General features: G+C 42.2%; 1 protein-coding gene across 2 annotated transcripts in view; it reads right to left on the bottom strand.

The window, feature by feature from the left end:
- The window catches only part of polk (polymerase (DNA directed) kappa), a 102,380-nt gene that overhangs the window by 60,704 nt on the left and 22,431 nt on the right, over nucleotides 1–19,245 (bottom strand). For both annotated transcript variants that reach the window (XM_068029502.1, XM_068029501.1), the window contains one exon: nucleotides 2,520–2,672. In XM_068029502.1, coding sequence (XP_067885603.1) covers nucleotides 2,520–2,672 — 153 coding nt within the window. The remainder of the gene's footprint in view (nucleotides 1–2,519; nucleotides 2,673–19,245) is intronic.

A 19,245-nucleotide genomic window follows, 5' to 3' on the forward strand; every position in this document is an offset into this window, starting at 1 on the left:
CCTTAAAAATATTCAAAGACTCTGGTTCCACCACCTTTTGGGGAAGAGAATTCCAAAGACTCACGACCCTCTGAGAGAAAAGATTTCTCCTCATCTCTGTCTTAAATGGGCGACCCCTTATTTTTAAACAGGGACCCCTAGTTCTAAATTCTCCCACAAGGGGAAACATCCTTTCCACATCCACCCTGTCAAGACCCATCAGGATCTTATATGTTTCAATCAAGTCGTCTCGTACTCTGCTAAATTCCAGCGGATGCAAGCCTAGCCTGTCCAATCTTTCCTCATAAGACAGCTGGCCCATTCCAGATAATAGTCTTGTAAACCTTCTCTGTACTGCTTCCAACGCATTTACTTCATTCCTTAAATAAGCAGACCAATACTGTACACAGTACTCCAGATGTGGTCTCACCAATGCCCTGTGTAGCTGCAGCATAACCTCCCTACTTCTGTATTCAATTCCCCTCACGATAAACAATAACATTCTATTAGCTTTCCCAATTATGTGCTGTACCTGCATACTAACCTTTTGTGATTCATGCACTAGGACACCCAGATCCCTCTGCATCTTAGAGCTATGCAATCTTTCGCCATTTAGATAATATGCTTCTTTTTTATTCTTCCTGCCAAAGTGGACAATTTCCCAATTTCCCACATTATACTCCATTTTCCAGGGCTTTGCCCAATCACTTAACCTATCTATATCCCTTTGTAACTCCCTTATGTCTTCTTCACAAGTTACTTTCCTACCTTTGTGTCATCAGCAAATTTAGCAACCATACCTTCGGTCCCTTCATCTAAGTCATTTATATAAATAGTAAAACGTTGATGCCCCAGAACAGATCCCTGTGACACACCACTCGTTACATCTTGCCAATCAGAAAATGACCCACTTATGCCTAATCTCTGTTTCCTGTGAGCTAGCCAATCTTCTATCCATGTTACCCCCTACACCATAAGCTTTTATTTTCTGCAATAACCTTTGATGTTGCACCTTATCAAATACCTTCTGGAAATCTAAGTACAATACATCCACCAGTTCCCCTTTATCCACAGCACTCAAAGAACTCCAATTATATTCTATACTTCAGCTAATAAAGGAAAGGATTCCATAATTCCATGTATTTCTAATAATAGCAAAGGGTAAGTGATGTACTAGATGGGATTTTTTTCTTCATTTGGAGATAGTGACTGGTATGGAGCCTATTTGGTGTCAGCCCGTGGATCAGTGGAAGCACTCTGGCCTCTGAGTCAGAAGATTGTGGCTTAAACTCCATAGACCCAAGCGAAAAATCTAATGCTGCACTGTCAGAGGTGTTGTCTTTTGGATGAGACATTATACTGAGGTTCCGTCTATACTCCCAGGTGGATGTTATTTTGAAGACAAGCAGGTGAGTTCTCCCCGGTGTCCTGGCCAATATTTATCCCTCAACCAACATCCCTGGAACAGATTTTCTGGTCATTATTACATTGCTGTTTGTGGGACCTTGCTGTGCATAAATTCGCTGATGAGTTTCCTACATTACAACAGTGACTACAATTCAGAATCACTTCGCTGGCTGTGAAGCACTTTGGGATGTCCTAAGATCATGAAAGCACTATATAAATGTAAAGCTTTCTTCTTCCTATTAGCAGGAAAGAGTATTTGTTTAATCCCTTTTCTGGTTATGTCTTGCCAGTTGCAGTGCACTCAGTACTTGGAATTCTGCCTGCTGTTATTTATTTCACATTATAGGTGTTTCTTTTGTTATAAGCGGTCGCTACCTTTATATTCAATGGAAATAATAAAAACTCCTGCTTAAACAAAACAAAGTACTATTAAGATAGTTCACTGTCCAACTATGACCTTGACCTGTTCTCTTTCTTTCATTCTCTGTAAAATTTCATCATGCCAAAGTGGAACAATTTTAATTCTTGTACAGGAATATTTTGTTGATAAACAATGCTTTAATGTTAACATAATTGTGTAATGGAATTCTCTTTACTCATGTACTCAGGATGTAGCTGTATATTAATCAAGTTTTGTCACAATATTTCCTTCTTCCATAGAATAAGATATTAGAGAAACACATCCATCTCATTAAAAACAGAATTGTATTTTGTGCTTGGTTCTTGTAAATATCATTCCTCGAAACTACAGAATGTACTGTAATTTGTTTTTTTTAGAAAATAGCACAAGAACTACTTTGTCAATTCAATGCAGTTACTCAAATACAATTGTTCCAGTCTTATCTGTGATAAGTTCACTACATTAGTTAAAGATACATGCAATACTTTTCACAAAGAAATAAACCAATATTTTTAAGCTCCATTGACAAACATTTAAAAAGTTAACTGTTAGTGTGTCCTCAAATTACGCACTTCTTCCAATATACATTGAAAAATTATACTTTGCAAACAAAATAGTTGTGCAGTTAAAATCCAATAATTTGTGGATACTGAAAAACAGTGGGATAATAAAAGCTCCAAGAGATCTTGGAAATGTTATATTATATTCTCCAAATTGTGATCATAATCCATACCAGCATACTCATTGATCCAACAGCCATTGGTTTGTCTTTCAGCTCTGGGGTATCTTTCATTTCCACAGCAGCATAAAAAGCATCCATGTCAATGTGTATAATTGTGCGACTAAGGTCACGGCTCTTCTCCAGTTCAATTGCAAGTCGCTCCACCTAAATGATCAATAACAAAATCAAGCCAATTAGATAGAATTTCATGTTACATGCATAATTATTTTTATCTCTGTGATCAAACCTATTTGTAAGGATTACAATAAGGACACTTCCTCCTCTTAAGGCTTTTTTTCTCACTTTTCTCTTTTACAGGTCTCACACACTGTATTGGAATGGTACCACAGAGTTCAATTATGTGGAGAGACTAGAAAAGCTGGGACAGTTCTCTTTAGAGCAGAGAAGGTTAAAGGAAAAATTAATAGAAATTTTCAAAATTATGAGGGGTTTGGACAGAGTAAATAAGTAGAAACTGTTTCCACAGGCAGGAGGGTCAGTAACCAGAGGGGGTAGATTTAAGACAAGTGTCAAAAGAACCAAGGGGGAGATGAGGAAAATTTCTTTTTTTTTTGCAGCAAGTAGTTATGATCAGGAATGCACTGCCCAAGAGGATGGTGGAAGCAGATTCAATAACAACTTTCAAAAGGAACTGGATAAATATTTGAAAAGATTTGCAGGGCTATGGAGAAAGAATGAAGGTGCAGGGTGTGGGGTGGGGGGAGGTGGAACCAATTGGATAACTCTTCCAAAGAGCCAGCACAGACATGATGCGCTGTATGATTCGATGAAAAGAGTGGCTTATCACATTAGCCCACTTGTGGGATATAAATAATCTCATGGATCCTTATTAGCTTTGATTTCTTCACAGAATACTTTGGTAAGGATGACACCATTTCGACCTCTTTGCCAATTATAGCTGGCACCCAAAATATTCTGCAGAATTCTGACTCAAATTCATAGCTACCTATGCCAACATTTCATACTAGCCATATAAATTATATAAGCTGCCATAATAAATATATGGTGTTAATTATTTATCTCACAATTAGTATATAATATTCACATACAACACACACTTCTCCCTTCTGAAAAACTTAACCAGATACATTCCCTCACATCTTTTCTAGTGTACAATAGTAGGAAAACAACAAATAAAATATCCTGAACAATATAACAACCTTATAGCCATCATTCCTCAGGACTAAAGCCAAAGATTTCTTCATCCAACTGGAATTCAATCCAGCCCTTATCAACAGAACATTCTTCCAAGAAGTTATCCCGAAGAACCCACTGGACTCAACAGTCCAACTCAGATGCACCCGCTGGTACTCTTATGATTCGCTCAACTTACGTAGTTAAGGAAACAGACTCACAAACAAAAGATACCCAATTATATTTCAGCTCTGGTGGCCACCTTCATTCTACCACACGTCCATGTCTCTCAAAACGTCTTGCCTTTTATCATCTGTAATGGCTTCTCTATCTGGTCCCACATTGTTACAACTGGTGACCCCAAGGATCTATCCTTGGCCCCATCATATTTTTCATTTACATGCTGCCTCTCTGTGACATCATTTAATAACACAGCGTCAGTTTCCACATGTAGACTGACACCCAGCCCCACCTCAACAACACCTCTTTTGACTCTTCCACTGTCACCAAATTGTCAGACTTTGTTATTCTTTCCTGGGATGTGAGCGTTGCTGGCAAGGCCAACATTTGTTGCCCATCTCTAATTGCCCTTGAGAAAGTGGTAGTGAGCTTTCACTGCAGTACATGTGGTGTAGGTAGGTACATACTCAAAGCTGTTAGGAAGGGAGTTCCAGATTTATAACCCAGCGCCAGTGAAGGAACAGCAATATAGTCCCAAGTCAGGATGGTGTATGGCTTGGAGGGGAACTTGCAGGTGGTGGTGTTCCCAAGCAAGTGCTGCTCTTGTCCTTCTAGGTTGTAGAGTTTGCGGGTTTAGAAGATGCTGTCGAAGGAGGCTTGGCAAGTCGCTGCAGTGAATTTTATAGATGGTATACACTGCTGCCATTGTGTGTCATGGTGGAATAAATGAATGTTTAAGGTGACGGATGGGATGCCAATCAAGTGGGCTGCTTTGTCCTGGATAGTGTCGAGCTTCTTGAGTGTTGTTGGAGGTGCACCTATCCAGAAGTACACTCCTGTACTGCTGTGAGACCTGGATTGTATACCAGCAATATATCAGAGCGCTAGAGAAATTCCATCAGCAATGCCAAAGCCACATCCTCCAGATTCAATGGGAGGACCATCAAGCAAACTCCCGTGTCCTTCTTGATGCCAGCTCCACAAGCATTCAGGCATAACTCCTGCAAAATTAACTTCAATGGACTGGACACCATGTCCAGATAACTAAAAACCATCTCCCCCGCCTGGTCCTGTTTTCTCAACTCTCAAATGGGCAGCATTCCAGGCAGAACAAAGAAAACGCTTCAAAGACACTCTGAAGCTCTCTTTGAAGCGTGGCAACATTGACACTGATGACTAGGAGAAGCTAGCTACCAATTGTTCAAAATGGCGATAACCTGTCCATTAAGCTGCATCATGCTTCGAGTCCAAATGCCTTATGATGAAGCAGAGCGGCGGCAGAGGAGGAAAGAAATGGAAGCAAATCCACCGCTCCGGATCCCACTACCTCGTGGGACGTCCTGCCCAATGTGCCCAAAGATCTACAGGTCGAGAATCTACCTGTTCAGTCATCTGAAGACCCATGGCAGAAATTAGTGACCTTGAGTAGACGTCATCCTCGAATCGAGGGACAACTGACAACGACAGGTCATCCAGACAAGTGGAGGTATGCCATCACCCTCCTGACTTGTGCCTTGTAGATGGTGGACAGGCTTTTAGGAGGTGAATTACTCGCCGCAGAATTCCCAGCTTCTGACCTGCTCTTGTAGCCACAGTATTTATATGGCTAGTCCAATTAAATTTCTGGCCAATGGTAACCCCCAGGATGTTGATGTTGAGGGATTCAGTGATGGTAATGCCGTTGAATGTCAAGGAGAGATGGTTAGATTCTGTCTTGTTGGAGATCATCATTGTCTGGCACCTGTGTGGCGCGACTGTTACTTGCCACTTAGCAACCCAAGTCCGAATGTTGTCCAGGTCTTGCTGCATGCAGTCACGGACTTCTTCAGTACCTGAGGAGTCGCGAATGCTATTGAACACTGTGCAATTCTGACTGTATGATCATTTGTGGCCTTCAAAAAAATGACTACCCAGGATATCAAACCTCAGAAAAAATTTACATCGCCAGAGACAAACTGAAGGGGTGATTAGTTGACATGGCCCCACATTAAAGAATTGCATGATAATATTCCCAATCATGTTTTAGCACAGGAGTTTGCAAAACTTTTGCTTTTGAGGCCCCCCTCCATGTTATAGAAATTCTACAGACCTCTGTAACACAACACAAGTACTTCTTCCGTGAAAAATTAGTTATGCAATTAAACACATATTTCTTATTTTTGATTTATTTACCTGATATGAAACCTGATCGTTGAATTAAGGTCAAATGGCCTACCTCATCTGGAATTATCATGATCTTGTGGAAAGGCACGAGGACCACATTTTGTTAGCACTAAATCAGTATAGTCAGACTTGCATGTGGTAGTGCCACGGTGTTCAATGGACAAGCTGCAGATCAATTCTAGTACACTACAACTGGAAAATTGCAACTTTGTGAAAGGGCAGGAAAATGTCCTGACAAATTTGTCACAGCTTTCATCATAAAATTCTAAATAACGTACCTAACCAGTTCTGGGAAGGTGGGACCTATACAAGCGGGACGGGTTATATCCAGGCAGGACCGAAACCAATGTCCTCGCAGGGGCGTTTGCTAGTGCTGTTGGGGAGGATTTAAACTAGAATGGCAGGGGGATAGGAACTTGAGCAGGGAGACTGAGAAGGAGGAAGCAAGGATAGAAACGAAAGACAGGAAACAAAAAGGCAAAAGTGGAAGGCATAGAAATCAAGGGCAAGAAACAAATAGGGCCATAGTGCGAAATAATGCTAAGATGACCAAGAATGTTAAAAAGACAAGCCTGAAGGTATTGTGTCTCAATGCGCGGAGTATTCACAATAAGGTAGGCGAATTAACCGCGCAAATAGATGTAAATGGTAGATATAGTTGTGATTACGGAGACATGGCTGCAGGGTGATCAAGGATGGGAACTGAACATGCAAGGGTATTCAATATTTAGGAAGGACAGGCAAAAAGGGAAAGGAGGTGGAGTAGTGTTGTTAGTAAAAGAGGAAATCGATAGAATAGTGAGGAAGGATATTAGCTCAGAGAACCCTGATGTGGAATCTGTATGCATGGAGCTAAGAAATACCAAGAGGCAGAAAACGTTGGTAGGGGTTATATATAAACTCCCAAACAGCAGAGGATGGCATTAAACAGGAAATTAGAGATGCAAGCAATAGGGTGCAACTGTAATTATGGGTGTCTTTAATCTACATATAGATTGGACTAACCAAATTAGCAATAATACTGTAGAGGAAGAATTCCTAGAGTGCGTGCGTGATGGTTTTCTGGACCAATATGTTGAGGAACCAACTAGAGAACAGGCCATCCTAGGCTGGGTATTGTGTAATGAGAAAGGATTAGTTAACAATATTGATGTGCGGGTCCCTTGGGGAAGAGCGATCATCACATGATTGAATTCTTCATTAAGATGGACGGTGAAAGAGTTGATTTTAGGACCAGGGTCCTGACTCTAAATAAAGGAAACTATGAAGGTATGAGGCGCGAGTCGGCTATGCTAGATTGGGGAACGTTACTTAAAGAGTTGACAGTGGATAGGTTCTTCTTTGGCCTTCTTATCTCGAGAGACAATGGATAAACGCCTGGAGGTGGTCAGTGGTTTGTGAAGCAGCGCCTGGAGTGGCTATAAAGGCCAATTCTAGAGTGACAGGCTCTTCCACAGGTGCTGCAGAGAAATTTGTTTGTCGGGGCTGTTGCACAGTTGGCTCTCCCCTTGCGCCTCTGTCTTTTTTCCTGCCAACTACTAAGTCTCTTCGACTCGCCACATTTTAGCCCCGTCTTTATGGCTGCCCACCAGCTCTGGCGAACGCTGGCAACTGACTCCCACGACTTGTGATCAATGTCACAGGATTTCATGTCGCGTTTGCAGACGTCTTTAAAGCGGAGACATTGACGGCCGCTGGATCTGATACCAGTGGCGAGCTCGCTGTACAATGTGTCTTTGGGGATCCTGCCATCTTCCATGCGGCTCACATGGCCAAGCACCGCTGACTCAGTAGTGTGTACAAGCTGGGGATGTTGGCCGCCTCGAGGACTTCTGTGTTGCAGATACGGTCCTGCCACCTGATGCCAAGTATTCTCCGGAGGCAGCGAAGATGGAATGAATTGAGACGTCGCTCTTGGCTGGCATACGTTGTCCAGGCCTCGCTGCCATAGAGCAAGGTACTGAGGACACAGGCCTGATACACTCGGACTTTTGTGTTCCGTGTCAGTGCGCCATTTTCCCACACTCTCTTGGCCAGTCTGGACATAGCAGTGGAAGCCTTTCCCATGCGCTTGTTGATTTCTGCATCTAGAGACAGGTTACTGGTGATAGTTGAGCCTAGGTAGGTGAACTCTTGAACCACTTCCAGAGTGTGGTCGCCAGTATTGATGGATGGAGCATTTCTGACGTCCTGCCCCATGATGTTCGTTTTCTAGATTGGGGAACGTTACTTAAAGAGTTGACAGTGGATAGGTAATGGCTAACATTAAAGAGCGCATGGATGAATTACAACAATTGCTCATTCCTGTCTGGCGCAAAAATAAAACAGGAAGGGTGGCTCAACTGTGGCTTACAAAGAAATTAGAGATAGTATTAGATCCAAGGAGGAGAAATATAAAATGGCCAGAACAAGCAACAAACCTGAGGATTGGGAGCAGTTTAGAATTCAGCAAAGGAGGACAAAGGGATTGATTAAGAAGGGGAAAATAGAGTCTGAGAATAAGCTTGCAGAGAACATAAAAACTGACTGTAAAAGCTTCTATAAATATGTGAAGAGAAAAAGATTAGTGAAGACAAATGTGGGTCCCTTACAGTCAGAAACGGGAGAATTTATAATGGGGAACAAAGAAATGGCAGACCAATTAAATACATACTTTGGTTCTGATATCACAAAGGAGGACACAAATTACCTCCCAGAAACGTTGGGGAACATAGGGTCTGGTGAGAAGGAGGAACTGTATGAAATTTGTATTAGTAGGGAAATGGTGCTTGGGAAATTGATGGGATTGAAGGCCAATAAATCCCCAGGGCCTGATAATCTAAATCCCAGAGTACTTAAGGAAGTGACCCTAGAAATAGTAGATGCACTGCTGGTTATTTTGCAAAATTCTATAGACTCTTGAACAGTTCCAGCAGATTGAAGGGTAGCTAATGTAACCCCACTATTTAAAAATGGAGGTAGAGAGAAAACAGAATTATAGACCGGTTAGCCTGACATCAGTCGTGGGTAAAATGCTAGAGTCCATTATAAAAGATGTAACAGCAGAGCACTTCGAAAACAATGACAGGATCGGACAAAGTCAACATGGATTTATGAAAGGAAAATCATGCTTTACAAATCTACTGGAATTTTTTCAGGATGTAACTGGTAGAATAGATAAGGGAGAACCAGTGGATGTGGTGTATTTGGACTTTCAGAATGCTTTCGATAAGGTCCCACGTAAGAGATTAGCATGCAAATTTAAAGCACATGGAATGGGGGGTAAGGCACTGACATGGGATAGAGAACTGGTTGGCAGACAGGAGACAAAGAGTAGGAATAAATGTGTCTTTTTCCAAGTGGCAGGCAGTGACTAGTGGGCTACCACAGGGATCAGTCCTAGGACCCCAGCTATTCACAATATATATTAATGATATAGATGAGGGAATTAAATGTAATATATCCAAGTTTGCAAATGACACAAAGCTGGGTGGGAGTGGGAGCTGTGAGGAGGATGCAGAGAAGCTCCAATGTGATTTGGACAGGTTGAGTGAGTGGACAAATACATGGCAGATGCAGTATAATGTGGATAAATGTGAGGTTATCCACCTTGGTGGCAAAAACAGAAAGGCAGATTATCTGAACAGCGACAGACTGGGAAAGGGGGAGGTGCAGCGAGACCTGAAAGTAAGTATGCAGGTGCAGCAGGCAGTTAAGAAGGTAAATGGCATGTTGGCCTTCATAGTGAGAAGATTCGAATACAGGAGCAAAGATGTCTTGCTGCAATTATACAAGGCCTTGGTGAAACAACATCTGGAGTATTGTGTGCAGTTTTGGTCTACTTATCTGATGAAGGATGTTCTTGCTATGGAGGGAGTGCACAGAAGGTTCACCAGACTGATTGCTGGGATGGCAGGACTGACGTATGAAGAGAGACTGGGTCGATTAGGCTTGTATTCGCCAGAGTTTAGAAAAATGAGAGGGAATCTCACAGAAACCTACAAAATTCTAACAGGACTGGACAGACTAGATGCAGGAAGGATGTTCCCGATGGTAGAGGAGTCCAGGACCAGGGGTCACAGCCTAAGAATAAGGGGTTAGCCATTTAGGACTCAGATGAGGAGGGATTTCTTTACCCAAAGAGTGGTGAACCTGTGGAATTCTCTACCACGGAAAGCACTTGAGGCCAAATCATTAAACATATTCAAGCAAGAGTTAGATATAGTTCTTGGGGCTAATGGGATCAAGGGTTACGGGGAGAAAGCGGGAACAGGGTACTGAGTTTGGATGATCAACCATGATTGTATTGAATAGCGGTGCAGGCTTGAAGGGCCAAATGGCCTACTCCTGCTCCTATTTTTCTATGTTTCTAACAAAGAGCTGCAGGCTTCGAAACCTACGCAGAGCTGGACATAAACAGAGATGTCTATCATCATTTTTTAAAATTAGGAAAGGGTACCAATTTTTAAATCATGTTTTGGAACGTTTGAGACCAACTGTTGGACAGGATCATGTAGGTGTCGAAGATCCGGTAAATAAAAACATGGCAGGCAGCTTTGCAGCAGAAAAATAAACACAGCCTCAACTGCAGTACCTCAGAGAAGTATTTCAATATTTCTTCACTTTGCTTTCCAGTAGTTATTAAATTGAAATCTAGTTTTAACAACAGAAGCCGAAAGTGACACAACAGCACACGACATATAGCCCAATTTTAAAGTCAGTCTGACAGTGGTCCCTCTGCCACTCCCCCTTCAGTATTATTAATTTCCAACAGGTGTAGGATTCCCACAAGTTAGGCACATTACGCACAGATTAATTCATCCTTTTTTCGCCTCTTGTTGCATGTCCCAAGCTCTGTAACAGTTCCTGTGTGTTGGTTCTCAGCTGCAGTCAGAATCTGGGTTGGGGTCAGCACTTTACCCAACACATCCATGTCCACATATTTGACATGGAGGGGCTGCGCCAGCTTCTCGTCCACCTGGGTCAGGGTGACAGGTCCTGACCACACGTGCAAGTCTAGATATGTTGCGGCTGCAGAGGTTAACCTGGGTTCAGGCTCTGCGCTCCTCACCATCAATTCTTATTGGCTGCAGTGAACTATTTTCCTGCAGTTCTACCCGCCTGCTATAAGTAAGGATGCAAAGGACATCGCTTCCGGTCAGTGATAAGAGCTGGTGCTGGGGCATAACAGCTGGAATTTTACTTTTGGCAGACCCTTTGCAGACACCGAGGGTTGAGAACTCATTTTAGCAAACAACATGCTGAGAAACACAACAATGCATTTTCAAAAGCAAAATACTACAGATATTGGAAATGTGAAACAAAAACAGAAAATGCTGAAAATACTCAGCCAGTCAGGTGCATCTGTGGAGAGAGTTGTTGACAGGTCATCAACCCGAAAAGTGAACTCTGTTTCTCTCTCCACAGATGCTGCCTGACCTGCTGAGTATTTCTAGCATTTTCTATAATATATGCAATACTGATTGCACTGGAGAGGGTGCAGAGGAGATTCACCAGGATGTTGCCTGGGCTAGAGCATTTCAGCTATGAAGAGAGACTGGATAGCTAGAGTTGTTTTCCTTACAGCAGAAAAGGCTGAGGGGGCACCTGATTGAGGTATACAAGATTATGAGGGGCACAGATAGGGTAGAAGAAACTTCTTCCCTTAGTGGAGGTGTCAATGACCAGGGGGCATAGATTTAAGGAAAGGGACAGAAGGTGGTTGGAATCTGGAACACACTGCCTGAAGAGGTGGTAGAGGCAGGAACCCTCAACATTTAAGAAGTATTTAGATGAGCACTTGAAACACGATAGCATACAAGGCAACAGGCCAAGTGCTGGAAAATGGGATTAGAATAGATAGGAGCTTGATGGCTGGCATGGACACGAGGGGCCGAATGGCCTGTTTCTGTGCTGTATAACTATGACTCTATATTTTCAAACAAATTTGAAAAAAAATTAAACCACCTATTCATATACTACTTATACAACAGAGTCCAGCTATTATGACTGTAATTGGGATAAAGGGACTAACTGTTACCATGTGAATGATTTCCTAACATTATGCCCTTTGGATGCTCCCAGTCTTGTGACCATTGAAAATTCTTCACAGTGAAACCCATGATCTGTTTCATGCCATGAGAAGATGACTAATCAAAACACTCACTTCACTTCCAAGGGAATTCATTTTAATAATGATTGAATGACCCATACGTGGAATCACTATTAAGGACTACAATTTGTTTTAATTCTGTACACTCAACTTCAGAAAAAAAACATTAAATACATTTCAGAAAAATGTAGCATATCAAAGCATACTGCGCTAAAGAAATCTAAACACTGTGCATTACTGAAACCCGGAACTTACACTAAAAATGTTAACCAGCAGACAACAGAGCATTGATACTCCAAACCATTGTACCATAGAGCAGTAGGACCCATTACCAGTTTCTAATCTATTCTGTGTGTGGAGAAAAGCCAGAATCAAGGTCAGAGAAAAAAGTTAATTAAAAAGGGTATAGGTTGTAAGTAGACATGTTTAATAAGATTTGTCCTCAATTAACAAAATAACTAACAGAATGCTGCATCTTTCTGAAAATCTTTTGAACCAGAGAAACAAGCATGCAGCTCAACATGTTTTAGTACAGATCAGGCTCATATTATCTAAAGGAGATGACACTTTCACAGACTTTGGAGAGGAAAGGGAGGTTGAATATGGGGCTGTAGTTTGCAAGGACGGAGAGGTCAACAGTCAGTTTTATGGGAAGGGGATGATAATGCAGATTTGAAGGGAAGAGGGACAGTACCTGAGAAAAGGAAGTCAAGAGAGAGTTAGATATAGTTCTTAGGGCTAAAGGGATCAAGGGATACGGGGAGAAAGCGGGAACAGGATAGTGACTTTGGACAATCAGCCATGATCATATTGAATTTGGCTCGAAGGGCCAAATGGCCTACTCCTGCTCCTATTTTCGATATTTCTATGTTAAAAATATCAGATAACATAGAAGCCAGGAAGAAAAGTTGGGTTGTCAACAGTTGGTGGGAATAGAGTCAAATGAGCAGGAGGGAAGTCTCATGTACAGGATGAGTTTGAATGGAACAATGGGGGTCAGGGGGAATAGGAAAGATGTTTAGGTTTTGTAAATAGGGACTTAGAATGTGAAAGTAATGAAAAACTTGTACACATTAGTTGAAGTACTGTGGGTGGATTCAACAAGATGATGCCAGGGTTGGGAAACTACTTATGAGGGAGACCTGAGACTGGGGTTACTTTCACCAGACCAAAGAAGGTTCAGAGGATTTAATAGAGGCACTTAAATGAAGACGTTTATGGAGAGTCTTTCCCTATTCATTCGCTACTGGTTGGGGCGTCAGTATTGTGGGGGGGGGGGGGGGTGCGGTGCAGGGGAGGCGATTAATTTAAAACCCTGATTGTGAGGATAGAAGTTTGCAGCCATTTCCTTACACCAGTGGTTGTTGAAGCATGGAATGTATTGCCCCAGTGAGTGATTAAGGCAGAGACCATAGAGACACAGAAGGAGGTAATTCGGCCCATCGAGTCCATGCCGGCTCTCCACAGAGCTATCCAGTCAGTCTCACTCCCCCACTGGATCCCCGGAGCCCTGCAAGTTCATTTTTTTCAAGTGGCCATCCAATTTCCTTTTGAAGTTATTGATTGTCTCTTCTTCCACCACCCTTGTGGGCAGCAAGATCAGTGTATCTTTGAAGGGAAATATTAGGAAAATGATGCACGCCAATGGAATGACTGCAGACCTGAAGTGCTGAATGGCCTCCTTCTGTGCTCTAATATTCTATGATTCTATAAAGCAAATTACCTCTATCAGTTACTTCAATAAACACAAGAAAAACATCATTCATTTTGGTGGAGTTCAGTACAGAACTCTCTAACAGCATTTGTAAATTAATGGGCAGTGGCACAAGAAGAATAACTCACATGTAATAAGTGAACATAATGAAATGTCCCAAAATGCTTCACAAAAGGGGAGAGGTAACAAGCAGGAGTAGGGAAGTGGTGTTAGGGTAAATAACTGAAATCTCAGTAAAAGAGGTGGGTTTTGAGGGTGTTTCTGAAGATGGGTAAAACTTAGCAAGGCAGCAGATGATACACATTTGAAAAAATAAAATTTAAAACAATTTGGGGAAAAGCAATGAAATTGATGAAAGGATAGCTCTTTCATGGAGCTGCACATGTAATACAGGCCAAATTGCCTCCCGTTTCTACTGTAAAATTCCATGATTCTGTGGTCACAGAAATACAGGTTAGAATTTGAGTCTATGCTTGGAAGTGAAGTAGGGGTTCATTTTGTTTGGGATAGAAACTGCCAACTGGGATAGGCAAGAAGCAATGTGTAAATGAGGATGTGGTCAGAGACATAAACAGTGAGGTCTTGAGGCTGCATGTTATGACAAGATGAAGGGCGAGCACATAAATGGGTAGGAGAGTCGACCTGGAGGGAGAGATTGAGGGAGGTAGCCTGTACAGAGGCTTAGGTTGTACGAAAAGGAGAATATTTCAGCATGGAAGGTACCTGGGGCAAAATGAAATTTTCTTTAGCATTCAGCCAAGGTTAACTTTTTTTTAAGACTTCATATATATTGAAAATAATTTTGATTAATTATTTTACAAAACTTTGTGTATGATGTATAAAGCCATCATAATGTACAACAAATCAGGCAAACTTATCAGTCAAGTTAAAGCAAACAACCATCATATCTGGCAAACTGGATAAAAGTATGAGATTTCATGATAAGGCATGAGGAGAAGCTAGAGATCTTGTAAAAGATGGAATGATAAATATATTCTATACAGGATATACTACTGAGGAGGAGGCGAGTCAACAAACAAAAGGACAAGTTCAGTAACTGTTGCATCATACGTCAATTTATGATTGGCCATTTTCCATAGACTTTCTTGTTACAAATTAATATTTAACATGTATTCGTTAACCCCTTGGTGCTACCATTTTCCATCAAGTTCCATACCGCTACTGTATTTTTCAGCAATTTTCCCGACAACATTGTTCCTGCGTGCTCTGCATTAACATGGGTGCAACTGTCTGCACCTGGCTGAATTGTCAGCTCAGGAGGAGGCAGAAGCTATCAACAATCTTGTGCGATGTAACAATACTCGTGTTATGTCTCTCCAATGTTGTCCAGCTGGTTGGGACAACACACGCCTGGTTCCATTCCTAACTACAAGAAACGCTGGAAATACTCAGCAGGTCTGGCAGCATCTGTGGAGAGAGAAGCAGAGTTAACATTTCAGGTCAGTGACCCTTCATCAGAACTGACAAATATTAGAAATGTAAAAGGTTTTAAGCAAGTAAAGCGGGGGTGGGGCAAGAGATAACAAAAGAGGCGTTGATAGGACAAGGTCACAGAGTATAACTGACCAGAAGGTCATAGAACAAGGGCAAATGGTATGTTAATGGTGTGCTGAAAGACAAAGCATTAGTATAGAAAGGGTGTCAATTAACTGTAAAATGAACTGCCCTCTCTGTACTAATGCTTTGTCTTTCACCACACCATAAACGCCTTTGTTCCATGATCTTCTGGTCAGTTATTCTCTGTGACCTTGTCCTATCAACACCTTCTCTTTTGTTATCTCTTGCCCCACCTCCGCTTTACTTGCTTAAAACCTTTTACGTTTCTAATATTTGTCAGTTCTGATGAAGGGTCACTGACCTGAAACGTTAACTCTGCTTCGCTCTCCACAGATGCTGCCAGACCTGCTGAGTATTTCCAGCATTTCTTGTTTTTATTTCAGATTTCCAGCATCTGCAGTATTTTGCTTTTATCCATTCCTATCTAATTGTGATGGCTTTTCTTCCCACTCTGGAACCATTACCTCTGGTGTCCCCAAGGATCTATCCTTGGCCCCTTCCTATTTCTCATCTTCATGCTGCCCCTCAGTGACATCTTCTAAAAGAACAAGATTAAATTTCACCCAACTGTACCTTTCCACCACCTCTCTCAACTTCCCCACTGTCGCTAAATTATCAGACTGCTTATCCAACATCCAATACTGCATGAGCAGAAATTTCCTCTGAATAAATATTTGGAAGACTGCAGCAATCATCTTCGGTTCCCACTACAAACTCCGTTCCCTAGTTACCAATGTGCTTCCAGCCACATATCCGCACCATCACTGAGACTGCCTATTTCCACCTCTGTATCACCAGACATTGCCCGTCTCAGTTCATCTGCTGCTGGAACCCTTATTCATGCTTTTGTTACCTCTAGACTTGACTATTCTAACCCTGGTTGGTCTCCCACATTCTACCCTCTGTAAACTGGAAGTCATCCAAAACTCTGCTGTCCATGTCCTTTCTCGCACCAAGTCCTGTTCATCTATCACCCCTGCCTATATGGGCTCCCAATCAAGCAATTAAGTTTAAAATTCGCATCCTTGTTTTCAAATCCTTCCACGGCCTCACCCTTCCCTATCTCTGTAATCTGCTCTGGTCCCATACCCTTCTGAGATATCTGTGCTCATCTAATTCTGGCCTCGAGCATCCCCGATTTTAATTGCTCCAACATCGGTGGCCATGCCTTCAGCTACCTAGGCCTAAGCTCTGGAAATCCCTCCCAAAACTTCTCCGACTCTCTACCTCTCTCTCTTCCTTTAAGCCGTTCCTTAAAAGCTACTTCTTTTTTCCAAGCTTTTGGCTTTACGTTGCTTGCTATCTAATATTGCTTTATAAAGTGCTTTAGAGCTTTTTATTACAATAAAGGCCTCTCTATAAACATAATTTGTTGTTGTTGCTGTCGCAGCCAGAGAATCACCTGTGGTGACTTCTCTTCTCACTTCCACAGAGTTATCTCTGGCATTCCCCAAGGATTTTCCTTGTCCTCCTCCTATTTCCCTCAACGACATCATCAGAAAACATGCCAGTTTCCACATGAATGCTGACGACACCCAGCTCTACCTCACCACCACCTCTTTCAATCCCCTCCATGGTCTCTAAATTGTCAGATTGCTTATCTGACATCCAGTATTTCATGAGCAGAAATTTCCTCCAATTAAATATTGGGAAGACCAAAGCCATTGTCTTGGGCCCCCACCACAAACTCCACTCCCCAGCTACTACCTCTATTCCTCTCCCTGACAGCTGTCCGAGGCTGAACCAGCCAAGTTTGCAATCTTGACATCGTATTTGACCCCAAGATGAGCTTTCAACCAAATATCCATGCCATCCCCAAGACTGCCTAATTGTACCTTTGTACCATTGCATAATTCTTCACCTGTCTCAGCATCCCTCATCCATGCCCTTGTTACCTCTAGATTTAACTATTCTACACATTCCTGGCCGGCTTCCCACGTTCTACCCTCTATAAACTTCAGGTCATCCAAAACTCTTCCCGTGTCTTCACTGACACCAAATCCCATTCATCCATTACCACTGACCTATACTGGCTCCCAGTTAAACAATGCCTCAATTTTAAAAGTCTCATCCTTGTTTTCAAATCATTCAACTGCCTCGCCACTTTGTAGCTCAGTAATCTCCTCCAGCCCACAACCCTTCAAGATATCTATGTTCCTCTAATTCTGGCCTCTTGAGCATCCCCCTCCTTTAAGAGACTTATTAAAAGCTCTTTGACCAAGCTTTTGGTCATCTGCCCTAATCACAGAATCACAGAAATGTTACAGTGCAGAAGGAGGTCATTCAGCCCATCGTGTCCGTACTGGCTCTCTGAAAGAGCAATTACCTCAATTCCATTCCCCCGCCATCTCCCCACAACCCTGCACATTCTTCCTTTTCATATAACTGTCTAATTCCCTTTTTAATACTTCAATTGAACTTGCCTCCACCACATTCTCAGGCAGCGCATTCCAGACCTTAACCACTCACTGTCTGAAAAAGTTTTTCCTCATGGAACTTTTGTTTCTCTTACCAAATACTTTAAATCTGTGCCCTCTCGTTCTCGATCCTTTAAGAGTGGAACAGTTTCTCTCTACCTACTCTGTCCAGACCCCTCATGATTTTGAATACCTCTATCAAATCACTTCTCAGCCTTCTCTTCTCCAAGGAAAGGAGTCCTAACTTCTCCAATCTATCTTCATAACTGAAATTCCTCGTCCCTGGAACCATTCTCGTGAATCTTTTCTGTACCGTCTCCAATTCCATCACGTCTTTCCTAAAGTGCGGCGCCCAGAACTGGACACAATACTCCAGTTGAGGCCGAACTAGTGTCTTATACAAGTTCAACATAACTTTCTTGCTCTTGTACTCTATGCCCCTATTAATAAAGCCCAGGATACTGTATGCTTTATTAACCGCTCTCTCAACCTGTCCTGTCACCTTCAATGACTAATGCACACCTAGGTCCTTCTGCTCCTGCACCCCCTTTTGAATTGTGCCCGTTATTCTACACTGTCTCTCCATGTTCTTCCAATATGAATCACTTCACATTTCTTTGCGTTGAACTTCATCTGCCACCTGTCTGCCCATTCCGCCAACTTGTTTATGTCTTTCTGAAGCTCTACACTATCCTCCTCACAGTTCACAATGCTTCCAAGTTTCGTATCATCTGCAAACTTTGAAATTGTGCCCTGTACACCAAGGTCTAGATCATTAATATGTATCAGGAAAAGCAAGGGTTTCCTACAGGGGAACTCCACTACAAACCTTCCTCAAGCCCAAAAAACATCCATTAACCACTACTCTTTGTTTCCTGTCACTCAGCCAATTTCATATCCATGTTGCTACCATCCCTTTTATTCCACGAGCTACAAGTTTGCTCACAAGTCTGTTGTGTTGCACTGTATCAAACGCCTTTTGAAAGTCCATGTACAACACATCAACAGCATTGCACTCATCAACCCCCTCTGTTACCTCCTCAAAAAACTCCAGCAAGTTAGTTAACCATGATTTTCCCTTAAGAAATCCATGCTGGCTTTCCTCAATTAACTTACATTTGTCCATGTGACTATTGATTTTGTCCCAAATTATTTTTTCTAGAAGCTTTCCCATCACCAAGTTAAACTGACTGGCCTGTAGTTGCTGGGCTTATCTTTACACCCTTCTTTGAATTTTGCAATTCTCCAGTCCTCTGGCACCACCCCCACCCCAAGTCTAAGGAAGACTGAAAAACCATGGTCAGTGCCTCTCCAATTTCCACCCTCACTTCCCTCAGTATCCTTGGATGCATCTCATCTGGTCCTGGTGTTTTATCCACTTTAAGGACAGACAGCCTATCTAATACTTCATCTTTTCAATTTTAAACTCCTCTCATGTCT

This window comes from Heterodontus francisci, chromosome 4, assembly GCF_036365525.1.
Source record: "Heterodontus francisci isolate sHetFra1 chromosome 4, sHetFra1.hap1, whole genome shotgun sequence".
NCBI lineage: Eukaryota > Metazoa > Chordata > Chondrichthyes > Heterodontiformes > Heterodontidae > Heterodontus > Heterodontus francisci.